At 34.2% G+C, this 17,017-nt stretch overlaps 1 protein-coding gene across 5 annotated transcripts in view; it reads left to right on the top strand.

The window, feature by feature from the left end:
- LOC129224570 (ras GTPase-activating protein nGAP-like) overlaps positions 1-17,017 on the top strand; it is a 471,622-nt gene that overhangs the window by 357,178 nt on the left and 97,427 nt on the right. Inside the window, exon 1 of one of the 5 annotated variants that reach the window (XM_054859049.1) lies at positions 14,837-14,925. The exons of the other annotated variants lie outside the window; for them this stretch is intronic. Within the exon in view, the coding sequence (XP_054715024.1) occupies positions 14,850-14,925 (76 nt within the window). The 5' untranslated portion in view covers positions 14,837-14,849. Of the gene's footprint in view, positions 1-14,836; positions 14,926-17,017 lie in introns of those variants that run through there. 5 annotated transcript variants of the gene reach the window in all.

Here is a 17,017-nt window from a genome sequence, read left to right as displayed (position 1 = left end):
CTGAATATAAATGATTAGTTTTTGAGTTTTCTGAAGAATTTGTTTATGTACAAGGTTATTATTTATTTATTTTAAAATGTATTTAAATTCCTTTTTTTGTAGTACAACTTTGCATCATCGTATTACTTTGTGTATTAATCTTTAATTTAAAAGTTGTATTATAATATCAGTACATATTGTTTGAGAATGCTCACTATCTTTTTGAATTTGTTCTATATTATTTTTGTTCTTGATGGTAGTTCTTTTTTTTAATAATTGTATTGAAAAAAAAGTATATATATATATATATATATATATATATATATATATATATATATATATATATATATATATATATATATATATATATATATATATATATATATATATATATATATATATATAAACATAATGTGGATTTTTTTTTCTTTTTTTGCAACACAAAACTTTTTATTGTGTTAAAAATTACAAAATTTTGTTCACAAGTTTAATTTGGCAAAATTTTTTGTTTTATTTAACAGATGTTAATAAATAAGCTGATACTTTCACTGATGCAAACTATTCAGCTTTCGATTTTGTGATCCGCCACGTTTGTTGAATGAAATTATGTGACACAGCACAAGCTCTTTCGTATGATTAGCTTTAATAAAGGTTGATACTTTAAATCGAATGGAATAACCCTATATAATAATGTAGCTACAGTTGCCTAGGGCGGTCTTGCCGCCTTTGCATTTTCGGTGGCGCGTCGTCCGTCAGCTGATCTTCAAGCAAGGAGAATTACAGTTGTGCTATCTATAAGGGAAAGCTGTTATCATAGTAATTATGTTGTTAAAGAAAACCAAAACCTTATATTTCTACCTCATGTTTGAGTTTCTCTTTAACTTGCAAATGGATAGTTATGTTTTGTCTTTGGGAAAATATATTTTAAAACAATTATTTTCAGATTTAAAGTATTCAAGGGTTAAAAGTATTGTCTACCATTCACAAAAAGTCGTTCCTCCCAACAACATCACTGGTCCATTAAGGTTTAAATCTAATCATTGTCAATCATTAGGTTTGTCGAAAGAAAAGAGGAACAAATGAAAAAGAATAACAATAAATGTCAAGAAAGGTTTTTAAGAAACGTAACTATGATGAAGGAATTCAGAAAGCAGCACTTAGAATCCCCTACAACAGTTGGAATAGAAATAATTTTTTTTTCTAATTAAAGGAGATTGTAAACAAACATCTTCATGTAGAGAGAATTATTGTAAAGAAAGACATTTGTTGTAAGTTTCTTTTCGAATCGTGCTTAGCTAACCGTGCATTTGTTGATCTCTTGAACATTATAATCCTTCTGGAGCAAGTTTCTCTACAACTCTTGTTATGATATATTTGTTGACGGAGAGATTTCCTTTAGTGTATTGTGTGTATTGTTTGTGTGTTTGTGGCAACTTTCGTTTTTGTGTACGTTCTTTTCTTCACTATTAATCTAGATAGGTGGTGCCCAACCTTTTTCAGCCCGTGGGACGCACCTCATATTAAAATCATTTTCGCGGGCCAGAACACACAAAACATTTCATTCTTTTCAAAATAACATGGGAAGAGAGAAAAAAAAAAACAATAGTTGCTTTTACGTATGCACGCTTTTCAAAAACCAATTTCTGAACATTTGGCACCAGTTTTCTGAGATTGTCACTTATCGTGCTTTTAGATTTGTAACATTGAAAAAAAAAAAAAAAAAAACAATGGGCCACACGGATCAGCCCCGCGGGCCGTTAGGTTGAGGCACCACTGATCTAGATAGCTTAATTCCAGCTCTTCTTTTTTGTCAAACGAAAATGCTCCACTCGTACATTTTGAAAGTTTGTAGTCCTACATTTAGTACTCATTCCAAACGACATTCGGATTACTAGAAGTTGATCGATGTCGGTTTGTCAGTGCAGGTGAAATTGGAGGTTTCGAATCCAGGCTATTAAGAAGTCAAAATAATGTAATTTATTAGGTCGGTATTTCCTGAGCTCTGGTTACTTACAAGAAGTAAGTACCTCTCCGCAACAAATTACAACCTCTGACGAAAATTGTCTCACATCGATCTCTTTCCATGTCATTTTTCTTCGACGGAAAAATAAATGTCCCGCAATCTGTACATGGCAAAAGATTAAGTGCGTCGTTCTGATTCTCAGCGTGCCCCGCAGGCTCTTGGAAAAGAAAGCTGTGAAGGAATACTCTCCGTTCACAGAACGCAGAAAATAGTCTTTTCCAGAAAAGGCAACACATCCCAAGAGTGGTACGCCGCTAGTGACAGTGATGGGTGGATTTGTCTGTCAACGAGATTTTCCAGCAGTTGGGGATGTCGCCTGTATTCAGTCTGCTCTTTGAGAAATGGATTTTTAGTGCTTTTCTCCTTTGGGGTTGAAGATGTTCTTTCTTGGCGAGGATTCGTTCGAATTATCTTCATTCTTCTCTATCTATGTGAAGGAGAACACAAAAAGCTTGGTGATAAAGTTTTCCACCAGACTTGATATTGCCCAAGTGTTGGACATATGTCGCAGTGAGAAGCAAAGGGATATAAAAGGACATTTTCAAGTTTTGAGCTAAACGCTTTTAATGATAACTTCCTATCCTAGGTAGGCTTTAATTGAATTTTTTTTCTAAATCATGCTATACAGCAGCACCTACCTGGGCTAACACTACCTATCCCTTACCCCAAGATAGGGGAAAGGTTCACCAACCGTTTGTACTGGTTATCTCCAAATTTTTAATTTTGCTACTTACATCCGTTTGCTTCTCGCTGCCTCATGTGTGACAGTGAGATGCAAAGGAATGTAAGTGTACTTTTTAATTTTTTCGAGTAAAGAGCGTTTAAAGTTCAAATCCTAAGTAGACTATGCTTTCATTGAAATTGTTTTCTTAATCATGATGTATAGCAGAACCTATGAGGGCTTCTACTATTATCGCTAGCGCCAAAGCAGAGGAGAGGTTCTTCTACCACTTGTACTGGTTATCTCCAAATTTTTAATTTTGGCACTTACATCCCTTTGCTTCTCCCTGTGCTTCATACAATGTAGAAATGCTTTGGTTTTTATTGTTGAAGAAGAGTTGAAATTTTCTCCTTTTTTTGTAACTTAGAGTGTGAGTACTGAGTTCGGTGTTGGTATGTGATTAAGAAGATCTGGAAAAGTGTTTTTTTATGGAAAAAGCAAGAAGTTCCAAGGAATTGATCATACTTCGCAAAGGAATCCTCAAAAATTCGGGAAGACAACCGAAATTTTATACTTAAATTTCGGTATGACTTGATTCCCGCCTAAACTAGTCAGATCTCCTTAAAAAAAAAGATCTACTCAGATTCTCCTAGTCCGAACAGGAGTCTCACATCTGCGAATGATTGATCAAAATTAGCGATTGTTGAAAATTCGAATGACATAGTGGGAAATGCAAATAGGTCGCCGATCGCAAACTTGCAGTATGTGGGGTAACACAAAACGATTCAATAAGCATTGCTAATTTTTCTTCGCAGAACATAGTGATTTTCTCCCTGCATGACTCTTGGAAGAAAGTCCCCCAATATTTTCTCTACAATTCTAGACTATTTCAATCTATATCAGTTACATACCTGCTTTTTCGTTTTCCCTTTTTACCTTTATGTATTTTTTATAAGTTGTTTAACTTTTTTTTCCATTCCAAGTTACACCCTTAATAGTAATTTTAAAACATTAGGCACAATTTTCGACTTTCACTTTGTCTATTTATTTCACTGTTATGCCTCACTTTATGACCCCACTACTTCGAAATTTCTAAGTTTTTCAGTTAAAGTTTTACAAGGTTACAACTGGATAATGGCTTGCAAAGAAAAAAAGAACAGAATTTGAACCGCTTTCTCGAGCTACAATGTAAATGACTAGGAAAGAAAAAATTTCTCCTTGTCCCTTTGAACCTACTTTTTTTTCTCTATTCATTACCAATTCATAAGATTTCCTAGAACCAACCTCATTTTTGTTGTTTTGTTTCGTTACTGCTGTCTTTTGTTTCTTGCAGACAATGTTTAGACCTAGGCAATCCACTGGGAATGCAACCCACAAAAACCCTCCTGAAAATTTAACGAGAGCCCTGTCTTGGTAAATAAATAACAAGTCTTGCTTCTAGTTTCCGCATAGGAGATAGTTGTTTAGGATTTGTTGGCGTCGGCGTTTCCATGGCAAAAAGTGACGTCATCGGTCACGGCGGCTGACTTGCCGGGCTTTTAGTAGCATTACGTGGAAGTAGTAGTCGTAGTAGTTCTGTCGATGGAACTCAGCAGACCGAAGTTCCGGATTTATTTTTAATTTAATTCTTTTTAGGACCTTGTGTATTTTATGGATTTGGGGAATATAAAATAATGTACTATATATTTAATTTATTCCTAAGGTTCATCAAATGCAGTTTGTTGAAAATTGAAGTAAACATGGCGTGTTTACATTTTTAGTGGGAAGTTTCGATAATTTTTCTCGCTATTTTTTCCTATTGGGAATGATTGTTTGAAATTTCTTATTTTTCCGGACAAAGTGAATGAAGTTCCTCCCTCCTCCCCAAAACAGACTATTTGGCAATATATGAACTTTAATTGATTGAAAATGATCGTGATACACTTCAAAATTACTCTCTTTTTTTTTCTTTTTTTTTTTTTTTGGAAAGAATTGTGAATAAATTAGTAAGTCCTTTTAATTTGCAATCATTTCGAGTTAATCGTTAGTCAAGATGTTGCTTAACATAATAATAATAAAATTAGTGCGGGACCCGTTATCTAACCAGGTACAAATTTGATTGTATCGATTAATGCTCTTACTGAACGCATGATAAAACTTCTGCTCAACCCCTGGAACCGCATCTAGAATTTTTGCAGATCTCGTTTGTGTTTAACATGTACAAGCTTCACTGCACTGCAAATAACTTTCATTTTTCCTTTCTTTAAATTATGGGTTCAGGGGCGCCCCGATGGGAGGTCACTGTGATCTCTCATCCCAAAAAATTACTTAAATCGGCAAATTTTGACTGACGGGTCACAAAATTTGAAGACACCATTGCAATGTGCAGTTCTCTTTTTCTTTTTCAATGATGCCTAATGTATTTTCTCATTAAATGTTGGAAAAGTATGCACTTGCTTTTTTTTTTTCTTTTTTGCCACATTCTGTTAAAGTTTCATTCGGTAAATTGAGAATCCCCTCACCCTCCCAGAAATTTTGATTCCTGCAGCGATTCTCAACCCAGGAGGCGCGCCTCCCTAGGGTGGCGTAGAAGAATTTCGAGGAAAGCACGAATGTTTAAAAAAATATATAACTAACTGTAATTTGCTCGGTTTTGTGGGCACATATAAATATTTTCAGTATTATTGCCTTGCCTTTTCTGAGGTTTATAGTGCAGTTTTCATCCACATGTCTCTGCAAATGGGAAATTTCAGCATTAGCATACATAAAAGTTAAAAGTCACTTGAGGTGCGTTTCGTCACAGTTATGGCTTAATATTCAAAAGTTTGTCAAGGACAAACAGTGGTAGCCTTCCCATTGATGTGGTGTAAGTGACTGGTTTTTCATGAGAACCTCATCTAGATCCCAGATTAATTTAATTTATATTTTGTTCTTTGATTTCATGTGGCTTAATAAATACGTCTAAAACAAAGTAGTTATTAAGTTTGGTGTACAAACTTTTATGTAATTTTTCATTTAATAACCCGCTCCAACTGTCCTAATCCAGCTTCAGTTTCATATTCCGTATCGAGTCATGAGAGCGTAATTAAAAAAAAAAAATGTATTTTTTTACTAGTGTTAAAAGAGCGCGCGTCCTATCCTGTGCCAGACAAACGTTTTCCATCTCTGTTGTAAAGTAACCATTATGTGACTGACGATAGTCTGGCTAGGAGGTACAGATTTAAATATTGTTCTTTATTGCAAGAATATATTTTACTTGGTTTTTAAGCTTAAAATTTTAAATTTTTAGTGAGAAATATTTTTAAACTCAAGTATAGAATGTTTCTATCACATTGTTTGCGCGGGAGGGTATGAGGTTTCGTTGATTTTTTATTAAAATGCTGCCTTGGTGGACAAGTGATTTTGCCTACCCTATTGGCATACACTCTTTATGAAAAAGGCAGAGAGTGAATCTCTCTTCCATTCCTGGGTTTAATTTTCTTTTTCTTCTGTGTTGTAAAAATATTTCACGTACTTGTGAACATTTAGATAAATGATATGTATACAATAATCTTTTAAATGTTTCGTTGCTGTAACAACAGATATATGATTTTAATTTAAAAATCTCTACCATAAAAATATTTGAGTTTTGGTTTACACAGACTAATAGTTATAATATGTAACGTAAATTTGCAATTGCAGTATAAAATTAAAAAAGATCGATGAAAACCTTTATTACTTTTAAAAAATGGTCTGTATTGGTAAAAGCACATCTCTTCTCTCTCTCTCTCTTTTATTTTCTTTTTGGTTATTTATTTGTCGATTTATTTTTATTTATTTATTTATTTTTGTACATAATTGCTGGCTTTTTTATGTCTTGCAAATAATAGTATCATTATCACTACTTTGACGTTCAGAAATGGATTTGATAAAAGAATGAAGGTGTCGACTTTCAAGTTTTAGTACTATCTCTAAAATAATGACACCAACGTTCAGACGATTCATTTCATAGGAAGTGTATTGGGGACGTTTTGATTGAGTATTATCTTTTTTTTTTTTTTTTGTTGTTGTTGCTGTACAGCTTATTTAAATATGTGTCAATCAAGTGTAAAATGGTTGGTTGACGGTATAAAATATAAATAAGAATCTTTTTTCAATATTTGGAATCCTAGGCTTTCATATCCAACCAACCACATCAAAATAATTAAATAAGAAAAACTTCAATAATTCTTGTTAATGTAAAAAGGAACTTACTACAACTTCTAGTCTGCGGTGCTTAGATAAAAGTTAGTTACCGAACTTAGTGTGTAATAACTTTGAGGTTAGTATTCAATTCAATTCAATTCAATTCATTTTATTTCAATCAGGGAAATATATATATATATACACACACACATATACACACATATATATACACATATACATACATACACATACATATATTATACAAATATGCATTTCACATATAAAATAAAAAGAAATTACCAACAGAAATATATTTCTCTCTGTCGAATTGAGAATCCCTGATTGAGTAGATGGAAGTAAAGGCTATAACTTGTAGATGGAAGTAAAGGTATGCCATTAGAACTTCTGGGATGTCCTTAAAAACATTTCTTTGTGATCCGCTTCTCGAAAAGATGATGGATATATATCTGCGATACTTATTATATTTCGACCTTCTACAGAAGCATTTCAAGCTTCGCCGAACTTGATTTTTGTTAATTGATTGAGTTATCTTTACGCGTGTGCCGTGTTGTTGAAAAGACTTTTTGATATTCTTTGTGCTGCAAATTGCTTCGATTGAACATCCGGAATAGTCCGATTTCAACCAGGTACCCCATAACCCAGGTATCATAAATACAGGTCAAAAAGCTATTCGCAAAGCAAAACTACTCCTGGGATGCGATTACCTTTATGCAACAAGTTTCCAAGCCATACCTCTACCACTGCATAATCGTCTGCGTATTGAAAAGGGTGTTCCCTATTTCCATGGCAGCGGGATGCATGAGAAGAGGTCATAGGGGTTAAGGTTTCAGTCTTCTTTTCCCGCCCTTTTCTACTCCTGCTTGAATATGACCTTTTCCGTATTCGTCATACTACCTGATAAATTCAAAGATGAAAAGAGGAACGAAGGTCGGAGAGAAAAGAGGAAGGAGGCAGGGTTTGAAGGAGGGTATCTCTGTGTGGGCCGTTGGAACAGACACGATTTTCAGCGCTATCTTGAAGAAACGATGTTCTGGAGTTCTGCTTCAAGAGAAAAAGAATCTCAGAAGCGCTGGGTCCTCAAAAAGAGGTGGATTCAAGATTTTACCCCTGTAGATACTTCTTCTATGGATAGTTCTTCGGAAAGGATATAAGTTATTTTGTTATGACTAAGTTTAAATTTTAGAAGTAGTTGAAGGCGAGATTTTGCTTTGAAAGTAGGTGAGAGGGTTGAATAACGATATTTCGTTCTTCAGCCCTCTCACCGCATGATTGTACTAAATTTTCTTGCTATTCGATACTGACTTCATTTATGCTGACGAAGAAATTATCTGAAACCACGAAACAACTACTTTTGAATTTATTCAAGAATAATGAGCATTAAAGTATGTTTTAAAGTAGTTTCTTGGAATCTGTTTAGTTTTGTAAGAAAATGCTAAAGTTGAAGTTTGATCTTTTACCTACCATGTATGATGAAACAAAGATCAGACCACCTGGGCTCTCAATGGGGGCCGTAAGAGCAAATCTGAAAGTAGGAAGCCATAACCATCAAGACAGAGGCCAACGGGCAATTTTTCAAATCTGGTGAAGTTCCTTTTGTGACCAACAAAATCATTATGACCTACGAATGTCTCTGGAGTGATAAATATCTATTTGTAGCTTAAATTTCAAACTGCTGTAACGAGTTGATGTTAACGGGGAAAAAAGGTAAAATCGAAGAACTCCGTAATTGTTGAATTTATTAAATGATGGATGCCTTTCTCAAGTACACATTTGAGACTGCAATTAGTCATTTAATTTCTAGTCTCTGGAATTGCATCATGCTCAACAACGGGAGAGTCAGGCTCAAATCCTTAAATTATAAACCAGCAAAAAAGTTCGCAAATACTTGCTCAAATGTTGCCGACGTGAGAAAAAACGTTCGAAATGTTAATATGAATCAATAATCGTTTTCTTTTTTTTTCTTTCGAAACTATTCGTGCTACAATTTTATACTTGAAGTGTTTTGTTCAGTGTCCTTTCTTATGTTCCAAACTTGTTGCAGTATAATTTTAAACTTCAAAACTATATCCTCTTTTTATTTATTATTTAATATTATTATTTTTTAGAGAAATATTAAAAAATATTCTTGTTTCAACAAACGGTAGTAATAGATCTATGCAAAATTCAATATTTTTACTGAAAACATAAATGAATCACGGAGTATATTTATGCTTCATGTTTTCATTAATTCTTTAAAGGATATTCTTTGCGCTTAAATTGCTAAAATGTCAAAGCTTTCAACCTGTAACTTCTCCTGTTATTGTTATTAAATTTTTTCTGCACCCAAAAGATCCCGTATATCACTTGCAACTGTTTAAATGGAGAAACGTTTTCATTGCATAAAAGCAACATTAAAAAAAAAAAAAAAAAAAAAAATACCGTAGAGAAACTTAAGCACCCTTTGTTAGCTGCTCCGGCCTAAATGTCCCTCATTTTTTACTGCAAACACATGTGATATTTACCATACAACCCACGAGGGTGTAATCTCCGGAAAATCTCATTCGAGTAAGCAAGGGAAGAAGCGTAAATTGACGGTTGTTTATTCAGAGGTGTAATGGCAGTGTATAAAAGAGGCATTTTAGGTGTACCCTCAGAAACCAGTCTCTTACCATTTCCAAAGCTAAGAAGATGAGGAGTCATAAACAGGGACTAATTTTCCAATAGCTCCATGAGGCCCGAGATAGGAGCTCCCTTGCTCAAGGGGCCCTAAAAATCATTGACTAATATTTTCAAGGACAAGGAAAGGACTGTTATGTGTACTCAAATTTGAAAGAAAAGGTTTCAAGAAAATGTGAAAGCATGAATGTACTCATTTGTGAAAACGTCATTTTTCTCAGTGCAATGAATTCTTCGCACCCAGCCGTACGGGGGGCCCGCTACGCGGACCCCCCGGACGGTGGAACCTAAGGCTTACAGCTAAGTGGTGGAGTGCGTGCGGAGAAAAGTGTAATGAATTCAATGAGTGATATTATCAAAAATAATTATACTTTTAACACAAATTAGTTTTTATCAACGTTTAGGTTGTGGCCTATGTGAAAGAGTTATGTGTATGTAGTTTAAGAAAAATAAAGATTGAATGCCACGCGTTTACCTATAGCCATGCATTATGCAATGACAAAAATGTGTGCGGTAGTAATTCTGCAGCAATTGTTTCAGTTGTATAATGCAAGAGGTCCCGGGCTGATGCATCGATTTTGCGGTCCCAAAATTTCTAAATCCCGCCCTGTTGATACGGAAATAGAAGAGTATTTCAAACGGTTTGTAGCTATAGACGACAACCGTATTTTATGAAGCAATACGTCTAAGTTATAAAAATGTTAAACATAAAATTACATTTTGCAAAGTACGTAGTAATCCTTATGAACTAAATCCCATATACACAGTTCCCAATGTATTTCTGCCTTGCCCTGGCTTAGGGGCGGTAATTTACTGCAAAATTAGTTCCCATGTTCAAGTCTGGTTTGTATTAATACGCAGTGTTCAACTATCCTTTCATTCAAAAAAGATATAAATGTATACCTTTTAAGTTGGTATTCTCTATATGCCAGACGCATTTTTAAGGTAGATATATTTTACTAAGATCATACGATTGTATTTATAAAAATATCCGCAAAATTTCTTTAACTGGGACACATCTCTCTTTTGACAGAAGTATGTGCAAGCATAGTTGGGTAAACTGTTTCAATTACATTAGCTTCGGAATTCTTGATGTTCGATATTTTCGTGTCACAATTTAAACACTATTACTCGTTTTTCCAAATGAGTTTTTTAATGTGAACAGGACCCCCCAGCAACTAATTTTCAAATGAACAGGAGAGGAACAAGAATCCATCTTCAGTCCATAATGTATTTGGAAATATTTACCATTTTTTATTTATTCCTCACTTTGTGATATGAACGAGTGACCAAGTGACCCATTGCAGGACGTACAAGGCCAAGGCTACGATCATGTCTTGAGACCAACTATTAATGGGGCGGATTCTCTGTGGCAAAGCAGGTTCGGCAAGGTTGTGCCTTGCCTTTGAAGAAGTCCTTTAGGCCCTTTTTTGCTTATTTCCTCTCTCAAAGAACAAAATTTCTTGTTACGTGTTGTAGTGAACAACTGCGATAAGCGGAGGAAACATTGTTTCGGTGGAAACGTGTGTGATTGTTTGTGGTTCTCCACTTCTTAGTGCTTGATTAAAACACAGCCTGTGTGCACAGTTGTATATAATCCAGTATTGTTTTCAGTGTTTAACAGGATATGACGTCTTTGACTTCTTGTGTGCTTGTGACGAATCTTCAAAGGGCATGCGACAGCCGATTGCAAGTGCCATGTTGGATTAACACATTGAAATCGTTTGCTCGTATGTGATATTTTAGCACGTTCCAACTGCAAATTGGAAATAATTATCATCTCGCAAATTTATGTGTAATAATAATCGAATCTTGTGCTGTTAATACTGGTGAAACAGTTTGCCACACATTATTTGCTCTGCAAAATGCTGTAGAATGTTTTGTTACCTCAAAGAAATTTGAAAACAAATAGTTGCTGTACCTGCATCAAATTGGACGACTCCAGATTAATTTTAACACGTGCGTGAAAAATTTCTCGGGTTTCTTTTTCAATTTAATAGTTGAACTTCGATTTTCGTTCATGTCACAAGCGCTATCCAAAAAGTGTTCAATGACCAAGTTTCATGAAAAATAGCAGTCCATCATTTACTTTGTGAAAATATGAGTAAAACTTGAGTACTGTGCGCTGAAGAAAATCCATGGTGTGTTTTACGAGTAACCTTCATGTTACACCTTCAGAACTTAGGCATATTTTATTTTAAAAGTAATTTTAATGCCTTTGTATAGTTAATATATGAATGCTGACTCATTATGTGAAAGTAACTTTTGGAAGAAAAATACGTTTTCGAATTCTTTAGCAGAAAGAAATATCGATACATTTGAATTCGTATATAAATAGTTATTTCAGTTTCCTTTCTGGATTTGAAAGCTCTTATTCAGGGGCGTGACTAGCAGTGGCGTTGGAAGCCGATCAATCTTGAATTTTTCTATCTGTCACGTACCATTGATGCGGAGTGTTTTCGACGGTCTAATCTTCCTCGGAATACTTCAAGCTCTGAATGTCAATATATACCGAGCATTGGACGTTCCAAAAATATCGTCTGAATAGCATTCACACAACTCAACTCTTTGATCACGTTTGCTTCTATCTTCTGAGTTCCCTTTTCTTTAATCTCGTTGCTGCTCCTTATGTAGAAGTTACAGAGGGGAATCGATAAAAGTCATTCTCTCGCAATCACCTCAGGAAACAAAGTTCGAATTAGAAAAGACGGAATTTTCTAATAAATCATATCTTTCGAGTGTTATTGTTTTCGTGATTTGAGCTGAAAGTGAGTGCAAGCACAATAGTAAAAGCATCACAATTCTTTTCGTCCTGATTGTAGTTTCGGTTTGTAAAAGTAATATCGATTTTCCTTGCACCTTATTCTGCAACTTTTAGCTTCTGGCGTATAAATATTCAAAAAAAAAAAAAAAAACATTTTTATAATTCATCACTACTTTTAATTGTACTGTATATGTTTTGCAATTGATGTTTTTGCGCTGTTTTGAGTATTGATACCAACTTTTTTTTATATTCTTTTAGAAAAAGTTTTTTTTTATTTGTTTTATTTTTTTTTAAGAGCTTGCTTATTTTCATATATCTGTACGACATTTTACTGAGAAATTGGTACATAAGTTTTATTATTCAATCTTTCCTTGTTTTCAATTCTAAAATGATTTGTTATCTCATTTATCTATTATCTGCTCAAATATGTCTTCAACATCAAATCTTTGGGTTAACGAGTCCAGGGTGTTTGGAAGATATTTTTAACTTTTGAAACGATTCCCTGCAAAAAAGGGAAAAGAAAGAAAAAATATTTTTATAAAGGTCGATCCATAATCATATCCAATCCAGTATTTTCTGACGAAGCATTAAACAATATAACTTATGCGTTATTTCTTGCCATTACGTCCGTTGATTTGTATCAGATGTTTTCGAATACGATTTCTCAAAGGTAGCTGATCAACTCTGTTATAATCTGATTAAATGTTATCAGATCTTATTGCATCCAATAAATAATACTTAAGTTCTTCATTGTGAAACTCGAGAGAGAAGTCCTTAAATTCGGTTTAGACAGTTAAAGCTTTTTCCTCAAATGGCGAGTACAATATTATGATATTCTGTAGCTTATGAAATAACTTGTGCTTTTATTGAACTGTACATCTTACTTGGATTTTTCCTGTGCATGATAGAAAAGCTTTGTTTCCAAAATTTTATCGGAATTCTGGAAAATTTATGTTTGATTGTTAATGGTGGCCGAACCGTGGATCAAATAATCTATTACATGCAGTGAAATGATTAAGCGTGCGGCTTCGACATTTATGAACCCTTTGTTGGAACAGCCTTGATATTGAGACAGTAATGCTAGTTGATCATGAAAAAGCTGCATTATTATAAACACGTGATCTGTTGCTCTGGAGTTGCCCACCGAGCGTGCAGTAGTTTCGCAAATCATCACTGATACCGCGAATAGGGCAGGAAGGCAGAAAAAGTGCGTTTTCCCATTGGTGAACAACAGACCATTATGTGCAAATTGACTTGTAGTTATATGCGGAAAAAATCGCTCTTACGACGCCCCGGAGAACGAACGGGATGATGATGACCATCATCATCATCATAAGCAGAAATAGCGTCTCCCGCCTGAGCATTCCCTCTTCGTGCCATTCCGTTTCGCATGGATAGTTAGTATAGAAATTTTCCAGCTTCTTGTAACGTTTCTTTTTAAAGGTCGCCTTTTAATTGGATCTTAGAATGTATACGCGACAGGTTTCTTTTTTGTCTGTTATCGTTGCTGCGCCTCCCGTTTTGTTGCCAGGTCTTCGTGACATGGATTTCGTATAACGGTGAAAGCTCTTTCTCTGTGGAGGAAGATAACAGACTGCTTTTTGAAGCCGAGTCCTCCACTCGCATCATCCTCTTACTTTGTCTGGAAGCCCTTTTTGCCGTTTGCAATTGTAAACACTCGTTGGAAGATCTTGACAATAAAGATAGGATCACGTATTCTTATCTGTTTTGTTTTGCCGTTATTCACTTTCATGAAATGACTGCTTGAAAGGAAACTTGGTCTTCAAAACTGGATAAGATATGGTCGTACTTATGCTGTTCTTTCTTTTTGAATTTGGTGTTTAGAAAGAATGCTAAATGATTGAAATTGAAATTAATGCACGTGATATTCAATGTATTTAAAGACATTTAATTAATCAGGTTTCCGAGCTACTTAGATGGATCATGAAATTCATGTTAAACCGCATAGATGCGATCCTTCAGCTTGATAACTAAGTTTGCAGATATCTTACCTGCTGTGAAGACATTTTAATAACGATGCTTTTGAATTACTTGTAAAGAGTTGTGGAATTAATTCACCGTGGAATACATGATTTCCCGTTAGTTTATTCTAGTTGACTGGAAAAAAACTATGCCGGTAATGATGAAGCCATTAAAATTTCAGAAAACAGTTGACTGCTGAGATAGTAGTACCACTTCATGGAAACTTAGCCACTTTCCCTTGTGTTCTTGCAGTTATGTTTTTACTCTTTGCAAAAGATGGAAGAATGAACTTGCTCGTGATTAAATGGATGATTACGACTTTTCAGTAAAAACGGGAAATATATTGCATTGGTATTAATAAGACGTCCTATTAGCAGTTCCAACCGCACTTTTTCTTCATTTTGAATTATATTTTTATAGTGTGGATTGTACTTCAAGCCTATCAACGTGCCGTTATGAAATTACTTACGAGTTACTAATGAGAAATATATGGCTGAAATAGTTGCGTATTGAAGATATTTTTCATCGACACTTGTGGAAAGATGAACATTTTTACTTTTTCCGCTTACCGTACTGCTTATTGAACATCCATTTCATTTTTGTGGGAATTTTGCTACAAGATGATCATGAAAACCTTTACCTACCGGCGTCGTAGCCAGAGATCTCGGGTACGACACAAGTCTCGATTAAGAAGAGGTAATTTTTTTTTTAACTTTTTCAAATAAATATATTTCACTTATGTTTTCAGTTCTACAAACCTTACTTGGGTTTCGGTTGGAAAGTAATCGATTCAGAAATGATGTCAGTTTTACAAAAATGGCATCTCAACTCATTGGAATTATCCGCGATAGGAATTTCGCTTTAAGAAAAATGGCGTAGCTTTCGAAGAAGATTCTTGCTGGCTGTATAAGATTGCATCAGCACAAACTCCTCTAAAGATTCTTATGTAGACTCGATACATCGTGGTTTTAACACTATATGTTATTTCATTAAAAAGTTTATTAAGTTTTACGTTTAACTAAATCTTATATGGGGTGAATTCTCAAAACTTTAATTTTAAATTTTAAAATCAAAAAGTTCGTATTAAAAATCTGAAATTTAGTTTCAAAGTCTTACTTTCTTAAAATCGATGGCACAATGTAGATTGGCTTCCAGAGGAGCGCAAGGTTTTCGGTTCTGTTTCTTTTTCATCTATAACTCTATAGAAACTTCAGAAATAGATGTGTTTCAGTGCTAAACTGTTTTTCACTGGAGAATTCGCTAATGAATAATTGATTCGAGTTTGCAACCAGTGTGTATACTAGTCATATAGTATGGTTGTATAGGTTACTGTGAAAGACCAAAATTGGTGAATGTCGACTTTACCTGTAATTCACCGGAAATATTTGGTCCTTCGCTGATATCTTTGGCATGTAAATGTTGACTTTCACCCTTTATTGTGAACCTTGAATTCCGGATTTTCACAAAAACAAATATTACCCATACTCATTTTTTTAACGTTTTTGAGCACATTTCTTCTATCTATAAATAATCAATTAGCATTACACCACACATTGCGAAGATACAAAGCGCTGAAATTAGAAGAATTTTTAGTATCTGAAATTTTCAGCAGTTGTTTGTGATGGGTTTAAAAAAAAAAAAAAAAAAAAAAAAAAAAACCTTGATCTTAAGCTGTTTTCTTTTTCTCCTTTCAAAAAATAAAAGATTATTTTTTCAGGTTTTTCATTCATGTAAAAAATGACTTAATATCAGCAAGAAATACTATCAAATTCATGTGACCAAATACCCTAACTCTTTCAATGTAAGAGGAATTGTTCTATTGTTTAACGAAAAAACGCTTGATTTCACTATCGAGATCACCTCTTATTTCTTCCCATCTTCTGTGTTTTTGTCAATTTTCCTTTTTTTCATTCATACTCTTTATCGTTTATTTATGATATGGTTATTATTTTTGTTATTAAGTATTGTGCTTATAATTCAGTAAAAATGTCACATGTAATTGAATTATTGACAATTTCACCTTCTTGAATTCATTGCTTCTTATTGTTGTGTAAGTATCTCGTAGAGGAATTGCCAACATTTTTTTTTCCACATATCAACTGGCATGTGGAATAAGGGGAGATCCGACAAAGGAAGATCTAATGTCATTCCGACATCGACAAATATTCAATTCATCGTCGCTCGTAATGAGAGAATAGTGTTCCTATGGCAACTACCATAAACAATTTCGGGAGGCCTGCTATGCTATTGTTTTGGTGGTGAAACATTAAACGAAAATGAATCGTTGATTTCCAATTTTCGGTAGAGAATTAACAGTTGATTTAAAATGTGTTAACTTTTATTCTGCTTCGATTTTACGATTTCCTCAATTTAATGATATGTTTCACTGGTCCAGATTTAACTGCATTGAATATATATGCTCCTCGACTTAACGATATCCTTGATTTTACGATAACTTTTTCCAGTCCCTTGACAATCGTTAAATCGGGTTTATACTGTATATGAAACTAAGTAGTGTGTCTTCAAATCAAATTTTTAACCCTGCGTTTTGAAATAGAATAGATAAATGAAAGCTGTATTTTATTTGAATGAATTACGATCTTTCTCATAAATTGGAAGGGTGATCGCATGTGAAAAATTCTGACGCAGATAGGGTGTTTGGGACTCTCCCCCGATATGTTCTTAAATTAGGCTATCTGAAATAGCCGTAACGACCTACTCCCAGGGTTGCGCTTGGTGTGAGTAAAATAGTAAGAGACGTTTTCAGAGACAATCATTCACTGAACAA

This window comes from Uloborus diversus, chromosome 6 (genome assembly GCF_026930045.1).
Source record: "Uloborus diversus isolate 005 chromosome 6, Udiv.v.3.1, whole genome shotgun sequence".
Taxonomy (NCBI): Eukaryota; Metazoa; Arthropoda; class Arachnida; order Araneae; family Uloboridae; genus Uloborus; species Uloborus diversus.
The sequence above is the reverse complement of the archived record's forward strand: the minus strand, read 5'-3'. Positions and strand labels throughout refer to the sequence as shown.